General features: G+C 49.4%; 1 protein-coding gene across 6 annotated transcripts in view; it reads right to left on the bottom strand.

The window, feature by feature from the left end:
• Positions 1-16,590, bottom strand: part of myh14 (myosin, heavy chain 14, non-muscle) — a 39,275-nt gene that overhangs the window by 21,552 nt on the left and 1,133 nt on the right. For 2 of the 6 annotated variants that reach the window (XM_035382805.1, XM_035382843.1), the window contains exons 2-17: positions 15,263-15,425; positions 12,758-12,964; positions 11,867-12,023; positions 11,024-11,051; positions 9,105-9,222; positions 8,716-8,763; positions 7,908-7,919; positions 7,123-7,215; positions 6,910-6,973; positions 6,431-6,529; positions 5,154-5,297; positions 4,587-4,801; positions 3,390-3,542; positions 2,240-2,413; positions 1,928-2,101; positions 591-705 (exon numbers count right to left, since the gene is read on the bottom strand). In XM_035382805.1, coding sequence (XP_035238696.1) covers positions 591-705; positions 1,928-2,101; positions 2,240-2,413; positions 3,390-3,542; positions 4,587-4,801; positions 5,154-5,297; positions 6,431-6,529; positions 6,910-6,973; positions 7,123-7,215; positions 7,908-7,919; positions 8,716-8,763; positions 9,105-9,222; positions 11,024-11,051; positions 11,867-12,023; positions 12,758-12,964; positions 15,263-15,421 — 1,960 coding nt within the window. In that variant the 5' untranslated portion in view covers positions 15,422-15,425. The remainder of the gene's footprint in view (positions 1-590; positions 706-1,927; positions 2,102-2,239; positions 2,414-3,389; positions 3,543-4,586; positions 4,802-5,153; positions 5,298-6,430; positions 6,530-6,909; positions 6,974-7,122; positions 7,216-7,907; positions 7,920-8,715; positions 8,764-9,104; positions 9,223-11,023; positions 11,052-11,866; positions 12,024-12,757; positions 12,965-15,262; positions 15,426-16,590) is intronic. The other 4 variants (XM_035382833.1, XM_035382853.1, XM_035382814.1 and 1 more) reach the window with 3 other exon arrangements.

Below are 16,590 nucleotides of genomic sequence, written 5' to 3'. Positions count from 1 at the left end.
TAATGGATGAAGAAAAATGGTAAAACGGGGAGACAAGTGGAGATAGCCATGTTAGTGCGCACTGGAAAATACAGCCATTAGATAAAGATGTGGATTAATTTCTCAAATTAGCTCAATTCCACAGATTATTGCATAATTGCATACTTGACTTCAACCTGAACTCACTATGTTTTCAGCTTTATCAGGAGTAACAATTTCTATTTCGACCATTTAGCCCTCAGTAATAACCTACAGGCAATATTACAGTACATTGAACACAGAAACTGATCATTTCCATTTTTAAGACAGAATTATTTGGTGAGTACAGAACTCTAAAATCCTACACTGACATCCAGTGGATTGATACTGCAACAGCAATGGAACTCAACCTGAAACTAAAGCTATAACCCAGATACACTACTGAAACCTCTTTCAGGCATTTATCTCATATTGTATCCTTACCATAGCTCTACCTCACAAATTAAACCTTTATTTCGATTGCTTTTTTTACAATACTGCTTATCCTCTCTTTACAAACTAACACACTTCTCCCCTGTTCCCACCACTTCTTCAAACAGTCCTCTCTTTCTCTCCATCATCTTCCCTCTCACCTTCCCTCCACAGCTCAGCGATGAAATGATCGGAGGACTGGTGGAGGAGGGAGGCCACGTTGTCGTTCAGGGGATCCATGTTTTTCACCAGCCACTCGTCCGCCTTGTAGTCCACCTGGCAGAGAGAGAGAGAGAGAGTCAGACACCGGGGTGAGAGAAACGGAGGCAAAGGCAGCTGTGAGGGAGGGAGACCGTGCTGACAGAAGGATGGATAAAACTGACAATCTCAGAGATGTGGGCGACGACGGACAACAAACCCACTACCACAATCACGGATAATACGTGGCTTACTATAAAACGGGTTCACAGATGGATGAGAACAGTGTCAGAAAAGAAGAAGAAACAATACAGAATGAGAAAGTAAATTCCGGAATTCTCCCATTTGTGTGAATGGTGCTGGTAAAATGATGCAGGTAAACCAATTGTGAAATACGACATCAACAGTGCCATCCATCCAATCGTAGGGCACAACAACATGCAAAATTACTAGTCACATCTACAGACAAACACACAGCTAAAAGCCAACAGACAGTGGGGTAAACAGATGGCTAGCACAGACTGTGGGGTAAATGGTGGGCTAGCACAGACTGTGGGGTAAACGGATGGCTAGCACAGACTGTGGGGTAAACGGATGGCTAGCACAGACTGTGGGGTAAACAGCTAGCACAGACTGTGGGGTAAACGGATGGCTAGCACAGACTGTGGGGTAAACAGCTAGCACAGACTGTGGGGTAAACGGATGGCTAGCACAGACTGTGGGGTAAACAGACGGCTAGCACAGACAGTGGGGTAAACAGCTAGCACAGACTGTGGGGTAAACGGATGGCTAGCACAGACTGTGGGGTAAACAGACGGCTAGCACAGACTGTGAGGTAAACAGATGGCTAGCACAGACTGTGGGGTAAATGGTGGGCTAGCACAGGCTGTGGGGTAAACAGCTAGCACAGACTGTGGGGTAAACGGATGGCTAGCACAGACTGTGGGGTAAATGGTGGGCTAGCACAGGCTGTGGGGTAAACAGCTAGCACAGACTGTGGGGTAAACAGCTAGCACAGACTGTGGGGTAAACAGCTAGCACAGACTGTGGGGTAAACAGCTAGCACAGACTGTGGGGTAAACAGCTAGCACAGACTGTGGGGTAAACGGTGGGCTAGCACAGACTGTGGGGCAAACGGATAGCTAGCACAGACTGTGGGTTAAATGGTGGGCTAGCACAGACTGTGGGGCAAACGGATAGCTAGCACAGACTGTGGGGTAAACAGACGGCTAGCACAGACTGTGGGGTAAACGGTGGGCTAGCACAGACTGTGGGGTAAATGCACAGCGAGCACACGTACCTTCCCCGCGTAGTGCAGGATAGAGAAGTCCGCCTCCTCCCTCAGCTGACGGGGGCGGTGGAATTTGGAGTGCGACCCCTGCTCCGCCACCAGCTTGTCCACGAAGGATCGGTCGGTGGCCCGAGGGAACCAGCACTCCTCGTCCAGCAGGGCCAGAACTCCCGGGGGGTGGGCCTGGGGGGGGCGCACAGCGGGGTTTAAATCCATGTGAACATGGTCAAAGGTTCGACACCGGCACAGGAACCAGGACACAGCAGCAGAAGGCTAATGCCGCACAGCGCACAGACGGGCCGCACTGCGTGAGGTACACACCGGCCGCTCTATGAGGTCTATGCAGGGCTGCAGGTCCAGGCCGAAGTCGATGAAGTTCCACTCGATGCCCTCCCGCTGGTACTCCTCTTGCTCCAGGATGAACATGGTGTGGTTGAAGAGCTGCTGCAGCTTCTCATTGGTGTAGTTAATGCAAAGCTGCTCAAATGAGTTCAGCTGTAGGGTGAGAGAGTGGGGGGGAAGAGGGGATTTGTTTATTTTTTAAAATAAAGATAGCATTTAACTTGAGGACATATCTAAATACATTTAAAATTCTAGAAACTTTGAGGGAAACGTTTCCCACGAAATGCCTACGCTACTGTCTGCTTTCTTAAAAAAGATCCATCGTGCGGACACACGTCCAGCTTGTAAGGAATACAGGGTCTCCTGTCATATTTTGGCATAAAGCTGGCATTCCCCTCCCCTCCAAGTCTCCCTATGCTCCTGAGTAACCCTGATCTCATGTTACCCTGGGGTTGGATCACTTGTGGCTCATTGATGAGAGATGAGTGTCAGTGGGGGATCTGGAATTCACCCCCAGCCTGGCCTCTATCACTGACCCCCAGCCTGCTCTGCTGGACTGGACCACCTGCTGCTGCCTTTGATCCTGCCTAAGGAGGCTGACATTAAAACAGACACGCCCCCTGACCACACTGCAGGCTGGCCTTAAAACAGACACGCCCCCTAACAACACTGCAGGCTGGCCTTAAAACAGACACGCCCCCTGACCACACTGCAGGCTGGCCTTAAAACAGACACGCCCCCTGACCACACTGCAGGCTGGCCTTAAAACAGACACGCCCCCTGACCACACTGCAGGCTGGCCTTAAAACAGACACGCCCCCTGACCACACTGCAGGCTGGCCTTAAAACAGACACGCCCCCTGACCACACTGCAGACGAAGTGCACTTATGTGCACCACAGACGGTGCTTATGTGCACCACAGACAGACAGACTGACACGACCCAGCTCGGCTTTGTTCACTGAGCTGTTACGAGCAGAAGCCAAGTGGAGAGTCTACAGGTGGTCTGTGTTTCTGGGCGTGGGTGGGCATCGCCTCTCTCCCAGACCCCTGCCCACAGGCTCCTCTTTCCCTCTCTCCCTCCCTCCCTCCACGCCGCCCCTCGCCCCTTCCTTCGTTCCCTCTCTCACCTGGAAGATCTCGAAGCCGGCGATGTCCAGGATGCCGATGAAGGACGCTCCCTGTCTCTGGCGCCGGTCCAGGGCCCGGTTGATCCGGTGCACCAGCCAGCGGAACAGGCGCTCGTACGTGGCTTTAGCCAGAGCCTGCACCGCGAAATCGGCCTGGGACGGGCCAACGGACAGAGGCACACACCCAAAAGAGGGGGGGGGGGGGGGGGCACGAGAGAGAGAGAACAAAACACGAAGCGAGGGAAGGAAGAGGGGAAAATACAATGGGTTGGGAAAGAGAAAGAGGTGGAGAGGAAAAAGCAAACAGAATAAATTCAGTCATTGAAAGAGAAGGGAGAGTTGTAATATGGAAAATGATTTATGCCTGATTAGTCATGTACTTGTTCAGATTTCATCTGACTCAGCGCTCTCTACTGTCACAGAATCCTTGGCAGCATGCTCCACGCACGTCATTTGAGACATGGGGTCATTCCCAAATAATTTCACCGATCCAACTGGACAGAACGAGAACACCCTGGCCAGAGCAGCAGGATTCTTAATCGCCCAGCGCACAGGGCATTATGGGACAGTTAAGAACCAGTTGGCCATCTCTGCTGGAAGGCAAGAGCACTTGGGCAGTGTCCGAATCAGTGCACTGCCCTACTACTGACTATAGCTGTTGAGTATACGGGATGTAAAGCTGCACCAAATGTAGTGCACTTAAAATCCCAGGATGACATACTTATTTCCGGGGTTTCGCTGAGTGTTTTCGGGAGCATACTTTTTAGGAAGTAAAAAATCATTCCGGTCTTATAAATACGATGCACAGCTTTGCTTTAAAAATGAGCCGCAGCTTCACGGACGTTTCGATACGTGAGCATGGCCACACAAGTGTCTTATGACACCTCCCCAGTATGGTTGGAACATAGAATGGAGGACATCCATAGCATACTGCCCATCACACGCTAAAACATGCACACTAAACAGTAAGCAGTATGCTCCGTAGACAGTACATATTTTGAGGACACAGCAGTTAGGAAGCCTATTCGGACACAGCCTTGGTCTTCGCTAGGGATTACACGAAAGAGCGCCCTCTTCAGGCTGCACGCCCAGTCCGAGACCTCACACCAGGCAGATATGTGGCTGCTAGCTGAGCACAGACTCAGGTGTGCGGGACACTCCGTGCTCAGGTGCAGCGCCGCTCTCTCTGCTCCTCACCTGCTCCTTGGTCTGGGCCTTCTGCACGTACTCCCGGCCCACCTTGATCCGGGGCATGAGGATGGCCCGGCTGAACTCCACCACGCTGATGCCCAGCAGGTGGGACAGCTTCTGGGCGGCCGTGTCGTCGGGCATGGAGGCCTGGTCCGTGTTCTTCTCCTTGGTGAACGAGATGTTTCCAAACTGCAGCACCGAGGAGATCACCTTCATCATGCCTGGAGGAGGAGAGGTGAGATGCAGGAAGCACAGAACGTTAAGAAAACACCGTGTGTTCCTTTTAAATTTTCTTTCATATCAATTTGGAGTACACCATCACTGCATATCCCTGTTGATCCAGGAGAGTGCAGCAGAGACTCATTACTCAAAGGCTTCCATCACTCCGCAGTACAAGCTAGCTGTCTAATGGACCACAGCAGCCATTACAATGAGAACAGCTGGAATACCCCGCAGACTGCAACCCCCTCTCCAAATCGAGCACAATTCAAGTACTTCACCACTCTCTCTTCTTCCCTCCTCCCTCATCCCTCTGTTCCCCTCTCTCCCCCCCCCCCTCCCCCCCCCCCTCACCGATGGCCTCCTCCTTCGAGAACCCCATGATGGTCATGGAGTCCATGGTTTGGGTGAAGTTCTCCGCGTCGCTCTGACCGGGCACCGGGATCGACCCGCCACTCAGGAACCGGTACTGATCCGCACCGGCCAGGAGCAGGTCCGCTACAGAGAGAGAGAGAGAGAGAGAGGGAGAGAGAGAAGCAGGGGGAGAGAGAGAGAGAGAGAGAGAGAGAGAGAGAGAGGGAGGGAGAGAGAGAGAGAGAGAGAGAAGCAGGGGGAGAGAGAGAGAGAGAGGGGGAGAGAAGCAGGGGGAGAGAGGGGGAGAGAGAGAGGGGGAGAGAGGGAGAGAGAGGGAGAGATAAGCAGAGAGAGATAGAGAGAGGGAGAGAGGGAGAGGGAGAGAAGCAAAAAGGGAGAGGGAAAGCGATAGAGAGAAAGAGCGAAAGTGAGAAAGTGAGAGAAGAAGAAAGGGAGAGAGAAAGGAAAGGGGAAGTGAATGTGGGTAATGACAGTGAACAAAATAAGATAAATTATTAAATACATTTATACTATGTTATATTTACAGCCATACATTTACTCAGAAAGAAATAGAATGGTACCACAGCATTTGGCTCCAAACTGTTATTTCATTGTTAAAATCATTTATCATTATCAAGCTGAGTCTTATGGTTGAGGTCAGTAGCAGCCGGTGACAGACAACAAGGCGTGGCAGAGAACCTTCCTTAAACTGAAACTTTAACCGTCATGAACCTGTCTTTGATATTTCCGCATGAATGACACGCCAACTGGGACAAGTCATGATCAGCCAACTCCCTTTTTCACTTTACAGTGGCAACGAATGCAGCCGCACCAGTGAAGTGCACAGGGAAACCACAACCGCACTCAGGGCAATGAATTCATGTAACCAATTCAGCTAATAATTAAATTTGTCTAAATAATCCCATATTTATTTACAAATATATTTTTTTGGCCAAAGTCCACAGAAGTAAACAACGCAGCCGAACACCACAGCAAATACGCCGTCCCTGTTCAAACGAGCAAGCTCGCTGATCGTGAAAAACAAGTCGCGGGGAATTTGTCAGTTGAAAGGCATGAGTTCACTGACGAGGACAACGGTAAACGAAATGAAGAGTTCCTCGTCCGGGGCAGGGCTAGACCGCAGACACATACCTGACACATACCGGCATCTGACTGGGAAACGCTTCCCGCGCGAGATAGACAGATTAACCAAGCGGCCGGTGAGACGGCGGCGGCGGCGGCGGCGCTGGCGGTTCGAGCGGCGTTTTCCGGCTCACCTCTCATGGCCTCGCTGGCGCCGCACAGCAGCTGGTAGAAGATGTGGAAGGTCCTCTCGTCCTTCGCCTGGCGGATGGCGCGCGACTTCTCCAGGAGGTCTGAGAGGGGAGGCCGGAGTCAAGGAGCAACGGCGGCGGCGGGCGGCGGCTCGGCGCCGCGCAGCGCGCCGTCAGGGGCCACCGCCCGGGAGCAGGGGCGTCAAAACCGAACCCCAAAGGGGGCCGCAGCGCCCGCGGGTTTGTGCGCTTTCCTTTCAATCAGCTGCTAACTAAGGCCTTGAGAAACAAGGTGTGTGGATTCCTTAGCCAATCAACGTCTTGAGTGAAACACTTGTGCTGAGAGCACCCCAAAAACCAGCAGACACACCGCGGAACCTCCAGGACTGGAGTTTGACGCCTGCGCTACAGAAGCAGCGGCGTGACAGTGGCCAGTCGGTCAGTGTGTGCAAACGCACGTGAGCCACGTGTATGGAGGATACAGGTCTCGATGTTAGCGCCAACGATGTACCCGGCCACGTCAAAATTGATGCGGATGAATTTGCCCTAGAGAGAGAGAGAGAGGCACGGAAAGGGCTTTAGAAATACAGCAGGCATCATCAATGTTTCATGAAGCCACAATACATGTCAGGCAAAGGAAACAAAACAAGCAATAACTGCATTGTCTGTCACCAATGGGATAAAAGCAGCCTTACAAATCGAGAGGAGTTGTCATTCTTCACTGTCTTTGCGTTCCCAAAGGCTTCCAGTATGGGGTTGGCCTGCAGCAGCTGCCTCTCCAGCTCCCCCTGGTGGACACACACAGCTTCAGCGCAAAGCAACACTGCCATGACCCAAGTAGTTCAGTATCAGCGATCCAAAAATACTTCAGAGAACTGGGACGCCACCGACCATGGCGTCCCAGGAAAAATGGCCGTTCGCAAAATGCAAAACGGTTCCATTTTTCAAGTTTGCAAAAAAATATAATTTAATTCATAAATGGCAATGAGGCATAATACATTATAAAAGTGATGAGAAATAAATTATTCGGGTGAAAATGGATGGTGACTATTTACTGAATGTAGCATTTACATTATTTGAATTTTTTTACTTTGAAGTACCAATCTAGACCTTGTCTGGGACCCACCAGGACCAGTCTGGTCCTGACCAACGCTTTGAGCAGTCATAGTGGCCACAGTGGGCGATAATAAGCCATAACATAGCCATCAGACACGGCCAACCAGGTCGAGATGGGACAAGCCTCACAGAAAAACCACAGCTTGTATGAGAGCAAAGCTTGCTGTAGCGCAAACACAGACTTCATTACTGTCACTGTAATTAGCATTCGCTTAAGACTAAGTTTGTGGAAGCTGCTAGCTTACTGCCAGGAGGTTATATTAGCTACTGGAGAGCACAGCCAAGCGAATAGAGACTCTAAAAAGCCTGGAATGAAACTTGTGTACTTGGCGAGGCAACATCTGCGTGCCATGCTTATACTCACATACTGCACGCTCTGTGGGAGAAAAAGGAGGAGGAGGGGAGGGTGGACGGATGGATGGGGGGAAGGACCAGGCAGACGAATGAAACGGGAACCAAGGACAAAAAAAAACAAAACAAACAAAAAAACACACAGAAACAATATGAATGAGTACAACAAACAAAACGCAATGGACAATAACATTAAGAGTTTAGTGGGTGTAACACCGGAGTAGCGAGGGTTAGGCCCCTCCCTCCCTCCCGCACACCGACGCCGTGCTCAGTGGGTCCCCCGCCGCACACTGAGCACAGCGTTCAGCCGACAGACGCCCGACTCTATATCAACAGTCTCCTCAAGGACAGGGGACACGCGCGCGCGCACACACACACACACACACACACACAGCTCCCAGCCTAAGGAAAGAGCTGACCCCTTTATCACGCGCTACATTCAAATGAAATGTAAAATGATTATTATATAGCACTGGAATTTTACCGCAGGGCTAGGAGACACCCAGCTACATGCGTGTGACTCATCTAAATGAAGCAGAGAATTATATCACAGTAGATCCAAAAGGAATTGACTATATATCAGTGACACTAAAAAAAAGAGTGGCCTGTACTGCAGGTAGCTCACACTCAGCTCCACAACGTCTTCAGAGCAAAACCAAGGCGTGTCGGTAGTTCAGTCAGTGATGTGGGCTCTAAGCCCAACACGTATGATGAGAGCATTTGGGAACTGCGGCTGTACGCATGTGAGCTGTCTCTCGGAGAGGGACGGGAAAGGGGACAGTCTGACACACCACCGGAAGCGAAGGACCCCGCCCACTCACCCTGTTCACCATCCCACTGCCCCGCGGGGCGGATTTAAGGGTATCCATCTTACAGAGGGAGCGCAAGCGAAGGCAAGGAGGAGGAAGGAGAAGGAGACACATTAGGACCCAGTGAAGAATGCAGAACCCCGCTATACACACACACACACACACACGGACACACATGCACACACTTCACTCCACGCCAAACCCGTTTCTGTCACAGTACTGTATTAAGAGCAGAACAGCAAAACCAGCAGAAGCAGCAGAGAGCCATTATTGCAGTTCATTCCATGTTACAGTTTGCAGTATGATTAGGATTTATAGTTATGGTTAGTTATTTCGGACACCACCCCGGACCCCCCGCCCCCCCCACACCCCCACCCATTCCGTTCCAAAGCCCAGGTCACCTGTGACGCGGCCTCTTTGCTTCGCCCAGGCATCACTGTTTTATGGGACGAGGCCACGTGGGCCAGATACTGGATCACCTTCTTAGTGTTTTCGGTTTTGCCGGCTCCCGACTCCCCTCTGTAAAAAAAAAAAAAAAAAGCACACAGAGGGTAAAAGAGGCCAGGCCCTTTACGGCAGGAAATACTTCAGTCACGGCATCAGCCTCAATCACGCTAAGCAGCATAGACTGGGCTCTGTGCAGAGACAGGGCAACAAAGTACAGACGCGCACGGCACGGACTAAAGATCACACGTCGCAGGGATTGCAAGACGCAAGCAATGTAAAGACGATACAAAGTTAAACGAACAAACAAACAAGAAAAGATATACCACTACATAGCACCACGTGAGAAAGACGTAGATTAAAGATACCGTAAGGAAAAATATCAGAACAGGTTTTTGTCGTTTTTATTTTCTGCAGGCATATGAATCATAGATATCAAAATGAGCCGAAGTACTGCACTGCAGTGCCCGAATGTGTTTCTGTGCTACTGTGACTCAGTCAGGGCAGATAAGTGCCTCACTCCACTGTGCTTGGCAACTACAGGCGGAGCACATTTGGGGTCTCCGGGGCACCTTGTGGCCTGTGAAAGGAGCACCGTGTATTTGGGCGCACTGGGGGTCGGTCTGTGCCTCCCCCCCCCCAAGCGCAGCGGCCTCTGCAGGGCCCGCTCGCCGCTGAACCAGCTCAGTGGGGCTGAAACTACGCTGGCACAGCGTTAGCGACGCTCGCTTTAACACACAGCCACGCATGTAAAACTGCACACGAGCACATCTACAGCCGCACTCCGGCATAAACAGCCCACACAGTCGTTTTTCTTGTTCAGGGCCAGTGATACCCTAGGGCCGGCTCAGAGCACATCATCTTGCAAAAAATGTGCCTTGCGATGAAAGTGGACCGTTTCAGTCACATGGTAATTACGAGCGTCAACACGAAGCGTTGGGGGGGAAAAAAACAACAATTTTCATTCTCCGAACTCCATAGATTTAACTTAATTACTGTTTCTGTGACAACGGGTGACAACACGGGGCAATTAGCCAGCTTTCCGCAGGACACTGAGCCGGGCTGGCAGGGGTCAGGCATGTGTGAGCAGGGTCAGTGGAAACATACTAAAGCTATGAGATATGGCTCTCACTTCGCTTTCTCACACTGCAACAGGCATGCAACTCTACAACGCAACAGACTAAACGTGTGGCTAATGTTCTGACGTTGATTAAAAATATGCCATATTTTGACTAACATTAAGACACACTTCACGTATTGGAATATACACTCACCGGCCACTTCATTAGGTCCACCTGTTCAACTGCAAACTGCACCCGCTAATGCAAATATCTAATCAGCCAATCACGTGGCAGCAACTAAATGCATTTAGGTGTGTAGACATGGTCAAGACGATCTGCTGAATTTCAAACCAAGCATCAGAATGGGGAATAAAGGTGATTTAAGTGACTTTGAAAGTGGCATGGTTGTTGGGGCCAGACCGGCTGGTTTGAGTATTTCAGAAACTGAAACTACTGGGATTTTCACGCACAACCATCTCTAGGGTTTACAGAGAATGGTCCGAAAAAGAGAAAATATCCAGTGAGCGGCAGTTCTCTGGGCGAAAATGCCTTGTTGATGGCAGGTCAGAGGAGAGTGGCCAGACTGGTTCGAGCTGATAGAAAGGCAACAGTAACTCAAATAACCACTCGTTACAACCGAGGTACGCAGAAGAGCATCTCTGAACGCACACCACGTCAAACCCTGAAGCAGATGGGCTACAGAAGCAGAAGACCACACCTGTCACCTAATGAAGTGGCCGGTGAGTGTATATGACAAATGCAAATATAAACGGCTAAGGAGGAAGATAAAGAACAATGAGTAAGCAGATACTCACGTGCATAAAATAGACTGATCTTCTCTATCTGTGTGGAAGGAAGACATACAGGTTTCAAATTAGTAATACTTGCTACTGGTAATCTGTTAAGCCCTTTGGGAAACTATCTGACTGGTTCTCAGGCCATAACAAGTTGAGGGACCATAACTCATATAATCGTTACAATAAATCCATCAAAACGTCACAAAAATTGACGCAATCCTAAAATATCGCCTTGGGCGCTTTTTGACATAAATGTACACCTGCCATGTCATAACATATAAAACGATTAAAAAATAAGGACATTTCATAAGTCAAACTTAGTATGCTTGCCTTTCAAAATTCCTTACACACCCATAACTATAACACTGGTCCTACCAGTTTATTTTCTACAAGAGCAGTCAGACACGCCTTGATAGACGTTCAAGCATTCGTTTTCAGAAATTCCTACCATATTGAATGTTGCCAAGCGCAGACAGGAATAGGGACTTAAGTAATGCGCAATCCCTGAAAATGAAGTCCTGGATATTGATCACACTAAATAGGATGAAGGCAGACTCATCACTGACTCACTCAACAGAGAATTTCTGTATGTCACTCAGCAGCATCTGTGCCCATATAATTCATTGTCTATTTTCTTGAAAGGGTTTCGGCACACCTGTTCCTGAATTTCGCACATGACAAACACCAAGTCATCTGGGCAGAGCCCAGAGATGATGAGCCTCTAAAAAACTCAGACTTTGTGGCGACGTAATTCATGAACTTGCGCAACGTGTACGATGGTGGATTAAGTGTATTGTCCAGGGCAACGACAACTGCCACCCAGTCAACGGGCACGGCCGTCCTTCCCATATCCCACAATACCTTGCAGCATGCTTCTGTACGCCACCTCAGAGATGGCGTATATGTGGGGCGGCATTTCATGGCGCTTCTTCCCGCGATACATCTCCACAATGGAATCCGTATAGATGGGCAGGTTCTTGTAGGGGTTGATGACCACGCAGAACAACCCAGAATATGTCTGCAATATAGGTCAGAGCGCAAGGGGGAAAAAAACAGTCTGATTACAAACCAAACAAACAAACCCAACAACCCCCTCCCCCTATCTAACTGTTCTCACTCTGTGATCTGTGATCCAGCGGCTGTGCAGTTATAACACTGAGGGGGTCAGGCTGGACAGACAGCGGGTGCCAAATTCACCACAGAAGCTGCACTCGCACATAGAGACAGAGACAACTCCAGCGACTGAACTCCGCCCCCAGGCAACACGACAGCCAATTATGAGCTGCCCTACAGGGTTACCAGCCATAATCAGCACTGGCACGGCGAGGATTTGACATTCCTCTTTTCATGAACCCATTGTGCCAACACTCCTCTGTCCATTCATCCTACATCCTGTACACAGAGGCAGTTGAAGCTAATGTTGTAAGGCACCCACAGTGATTCTACCAGTAAGTGCAGCCCAGGAGGGTTGGGTGGATGAATCCAAGCCTTTATTAATCACACTTGTAAGGGCCAATGACAAGTAGTGTGTGCTTCGTACAAACAATTAAGCACTAATGAATTCTCATGTAAACAGATTTCACATTCCGTCAACAGCAGATATATCCGTCAAATATTGACCATAATGTGCTATTGATTATTATTTATTGATATTTTATTCAGCCACTCTAGCCACTCTCATAGTTCTCCAACTCCGAGCTGGTGAGTCCAAGTTCTCTCCCCTGCGCGCAGACGGCAGTGAGCGTGACTCACGTAGATGAGTCCGGAGTAGTATCTCTCCCTCAGGTTGTGCAGGACGGAGGCCTCGTTCAGGCAGGTGAGGTCGGCCATGTCCTCCACCTTGCTGAAGCGCGGCGGGTTCATCCGCTGCACCTCCTCTCGGTTGAGGGTCACCCGCCTGCTGCTGTCCGTCAGCTCCACCTCCACCTCGTCCCCCCTCTCCTCCCGCACACTGGCGGACTGCAGCACCAGACATGCAGAACATAGACATTAGGACCTATACCACACCGGCACAATATACATCATACCAGCACAAATATATACTATACCACACACTGGCACAATACATACTATACCACACACAGACAGAACATACACTATACCACACACCGGCACAATATATACTATACCACACACAGACAGAATATACAATATATACTATACCACTCACAGACAGAATATACACAATACCACACATCAACATAATATACACTATACCACACACAGGGACAATATACACTATACCACACACTAGCACAATATATACTATACCACACACTGGAACAATGTACACAATACCACACACAGACAGAATACACAGTCAACCACACACCAACTAAATATATACTACACCACAAACCAACAGAATACAATCTATACCACACTCACACAATACCCACTATACCATACACCGACACAATATACACTGTTCCACACAGACTTTAGAGATACGCAATACTCTGACACCACACAGTGACCTCATCGCTGGACTGTGACACACGCATCAACATACTACACACTGATCTTGGCACTGTACACTACACAGCAACACACTACATACTGACACTGTTGAAATGCCGCACATTGGTAAATGATATACATGAAGACCACACAACACACTGACACATGAGACACTGATGAAGAGAACTGCAGCACACACTGGCACACGTCACAGTACAGCTGAACGTCACATCACGCAAAGCCACTGCAGATAAAGAGGGTTTTACAACCCATTTTCCACAAGCAGATGATAACACACACAGACACTGAAACACAACCCACACAAGACTGGTACTGTGAGTGTGTTTGTGGAGGGGCATGCGATGCGTGTGTAAGTGCCTGTGTGAGGTTTAGCACAGGTACAGACAGACAGACAAACACACACACATTTGTGTACCAAGTCATAACCCTGTAAACATAACCTGATTGGACATGACTAAAGATGGATATTAGTTTATATCCTGAGCACCAGTCAACAACAGCGGTTAACTCTGGAACATTGCTTGTTGTGCTGTAATCAGCCATTGCTGCCTTGAGCTGTCATTACATCATCAACTTTCAATTATGGTTCAGTAATATCCAAACATCCCACACCTTTCCCCCAACAACTGTCTTTGCATCCAGGGCCAACTGTGGCTAATCTACTGTAGGGACAAATTGCTGCTAAGCTAACTTCCAGCACTGGCACACACTTGAACACTGGCATCTTTCAAGACTCCCGAAATTAGTCAAATGCTATTTTCTAAAATTAACCATATTAATGGCCCACATTTTTTTCGAGCCATTGCAAGTGACCAATGCTAGAACATCACCAGTGTTAACAGCTGTCCTATGAGCTTTGGCAGAACAACCCTAAAGCTGGTCCCCCTATTAAAAATGACCTATGGAAAACACTGGGTTAACAGGGTACTAAGATACTATGCACCATACGCTCACAAACACAGAATCACTCAACATGGTCAGCGATCAACAACGGTGTCCTTAGTTTTCTCAGCTGGGTGCCACTCATCCTCAGTACATTACTATGACACGAATGGACACAGCTGGACAATACTGAGGCCTTCTGTCACAGAACCTCACACACAGTGGCTTGCTCTTCTGGGATCCGAGCGCCCCAGATTTAAGTCCAGGACCCAAACCACTGGCCCACATTCGTGACCGCTGGGTCACGACTGAAAAAAGCCAGATATGCGCCGTTTCCCCGTCCCACACGGAAGCGGAACACTGAGCGCATTGATGGGACGCGGAGACAGACAGACGGCGGGGGAGCGCGAGGGGGGGAAAGGAACACAAATAGAGGCCGGGAGTCGCCGGGGACGACGGGACTCCCTGATAGAGGAGCTCTTATGTCCTCACAGCGGGACGCCTGGGGTTCAGCCCGCCGGGCCAGCGGCAGGATTCCGCGCCGCTTTTTTTTTGTTCCGCGTTTATTCCGACTCTTCCCCCCTCGCAGCCTCCCGCACGTTCTCAAAGCCGAGAGCCTGAACACGAGGTGCTCTGTGCGGCCCTCGCCCCCGTTTCACATCACGGGCTGAACGGGCACATTGTTCTATTCATAGACTGTAACATCAGAGCGGCGGCCGCATCAGCACGCGCGGGCCGAGACGCCGCAATGTCAGCCGCGCCACCCGAGCGGCCGCGCCGCGCTGAAACACTAGCGCGCCGCGGCGGGGTGACCGGCGAGGACACGAGCGCTCTTCCGTGACTCGGCAGCGATATGCCTTACATGGCCCTGCGCGGAGGCCCCTCCCACCTCACCTCAAAGCCATGCTTCTCGGAGGGCACCCAGACGAGCCTCTTGGCCGCCCAGTCGGCCTGACTGGCGGCGGAGAACACGAAGTTAGAGGAGGATGGCCCCACCCCGGTGTAGAGGAAGCTGTTGACATCGTTGGCGCCGCCCCCTGCTGGTTTGGACATGGTACTGTCAGAGCAAAAGGAGATGAAGTTTATAAAGATATTGAACAGCTGTGAAACGTACAGAGGAAAACATCAGTACAGCAAAGCAAAACAAACTAACCAAGTACCCTAAGTATCTTTCTATGCCAATTGTCTTATTGCATGCAGTACAGTAGTACTAAACGACATGATAAGAGTCTACTGTGTTCACAAGCAGAGCAGGAACGACCGTTAATAAAATGTAGCAGAGCAAGTCAAGAGATGCCCTAATTCAAGAGTACAGCACATCAGCGAGGCGCTCAGTGAGACAGAGGGGGATGGGTCCAGGACGATGCATTGGCTTCCTTGACGGTTCGCTACACTGACAGTCGAAGCAAGAGCCAACGACAGACCTCACAGGGCAGGGAGAGAGGCAGACTACTTAAAAAAATAAAATAAATAATAATCACTGAATTTACTCCAAATGAAGTTGACAGTGAATGACCACCCCATACCATGAAACCTACTGAACAAAATGACAGCCATTACAATTACTCAGTGAACTACATCTCTACTTTATGATACTGTATATAAGACAGAAAATTTCCCATTGCTGGATTAGCTACACAGTTGTTCTGTCTATCTATCTGTCTGTCTGTCTGTCTGTCTGTCTATCAATCAATCAATCAATCAATCTAAACGCTATACGTTACAAAGCATTGTACGGTCTACTTACAATCAATACCAGAAACGATCCGAATGATGAGAAACAGAAGATAAAAAAGTCACAGGTTCAGTTTCAAAGTGGCAATACAATGAAGGTATGGAATCCACCCTAATTCTTACCATTCCTTTCCATTTGGCGTGCTGCGTTGAATTCCTGCCGTAACACTAATTCACCTCCATTGTTACAAAGGGTGTTGAGTCATTCCAACGAGAGAATACCACACAAATACTCACTACGGCAAGTACGAGTGCTTTGTTTTTCAAGGTATGCATGACTGACTTCATAGGTCCACATCCGGTGTTATGTTTAAATATTTTGCCCATAGCACATTTAACTTACAGTGTTAAAGGCGGCATGTATACTTTAAAAATCATCGGCAGCCAAATAATTTCAGACAGACAGCAATACTAGGTCGTTTAAAAGCAAACAACCAATAATAAAAGGATAATCTCTGTTCGTATACACTTTAATCAGCTGTTTGAAG

The sequence above is a fragment of the Anguilla anguilla genome, chromosome 1 (assembly GCF_013347855.1).
Source record: "Anguilla anguilla isolate fAngAng1 chromosome 1, fAngAng1.pri, whole genome shotgun sequence".
In the NCBI taxonomy this organism is placed as follows: domain Eukaryota; kingdom Metazoa; phylum Chordata; class Actinopteri; order Anguilliformes; family Anguillidae; genus Anguilla; species Anguilla anguilla.
The sequence above is the reverse complement of the archived record's forward strand: the minus strand, read 5'-3'. Positions and strand labels throughout refer to the sequence as shown.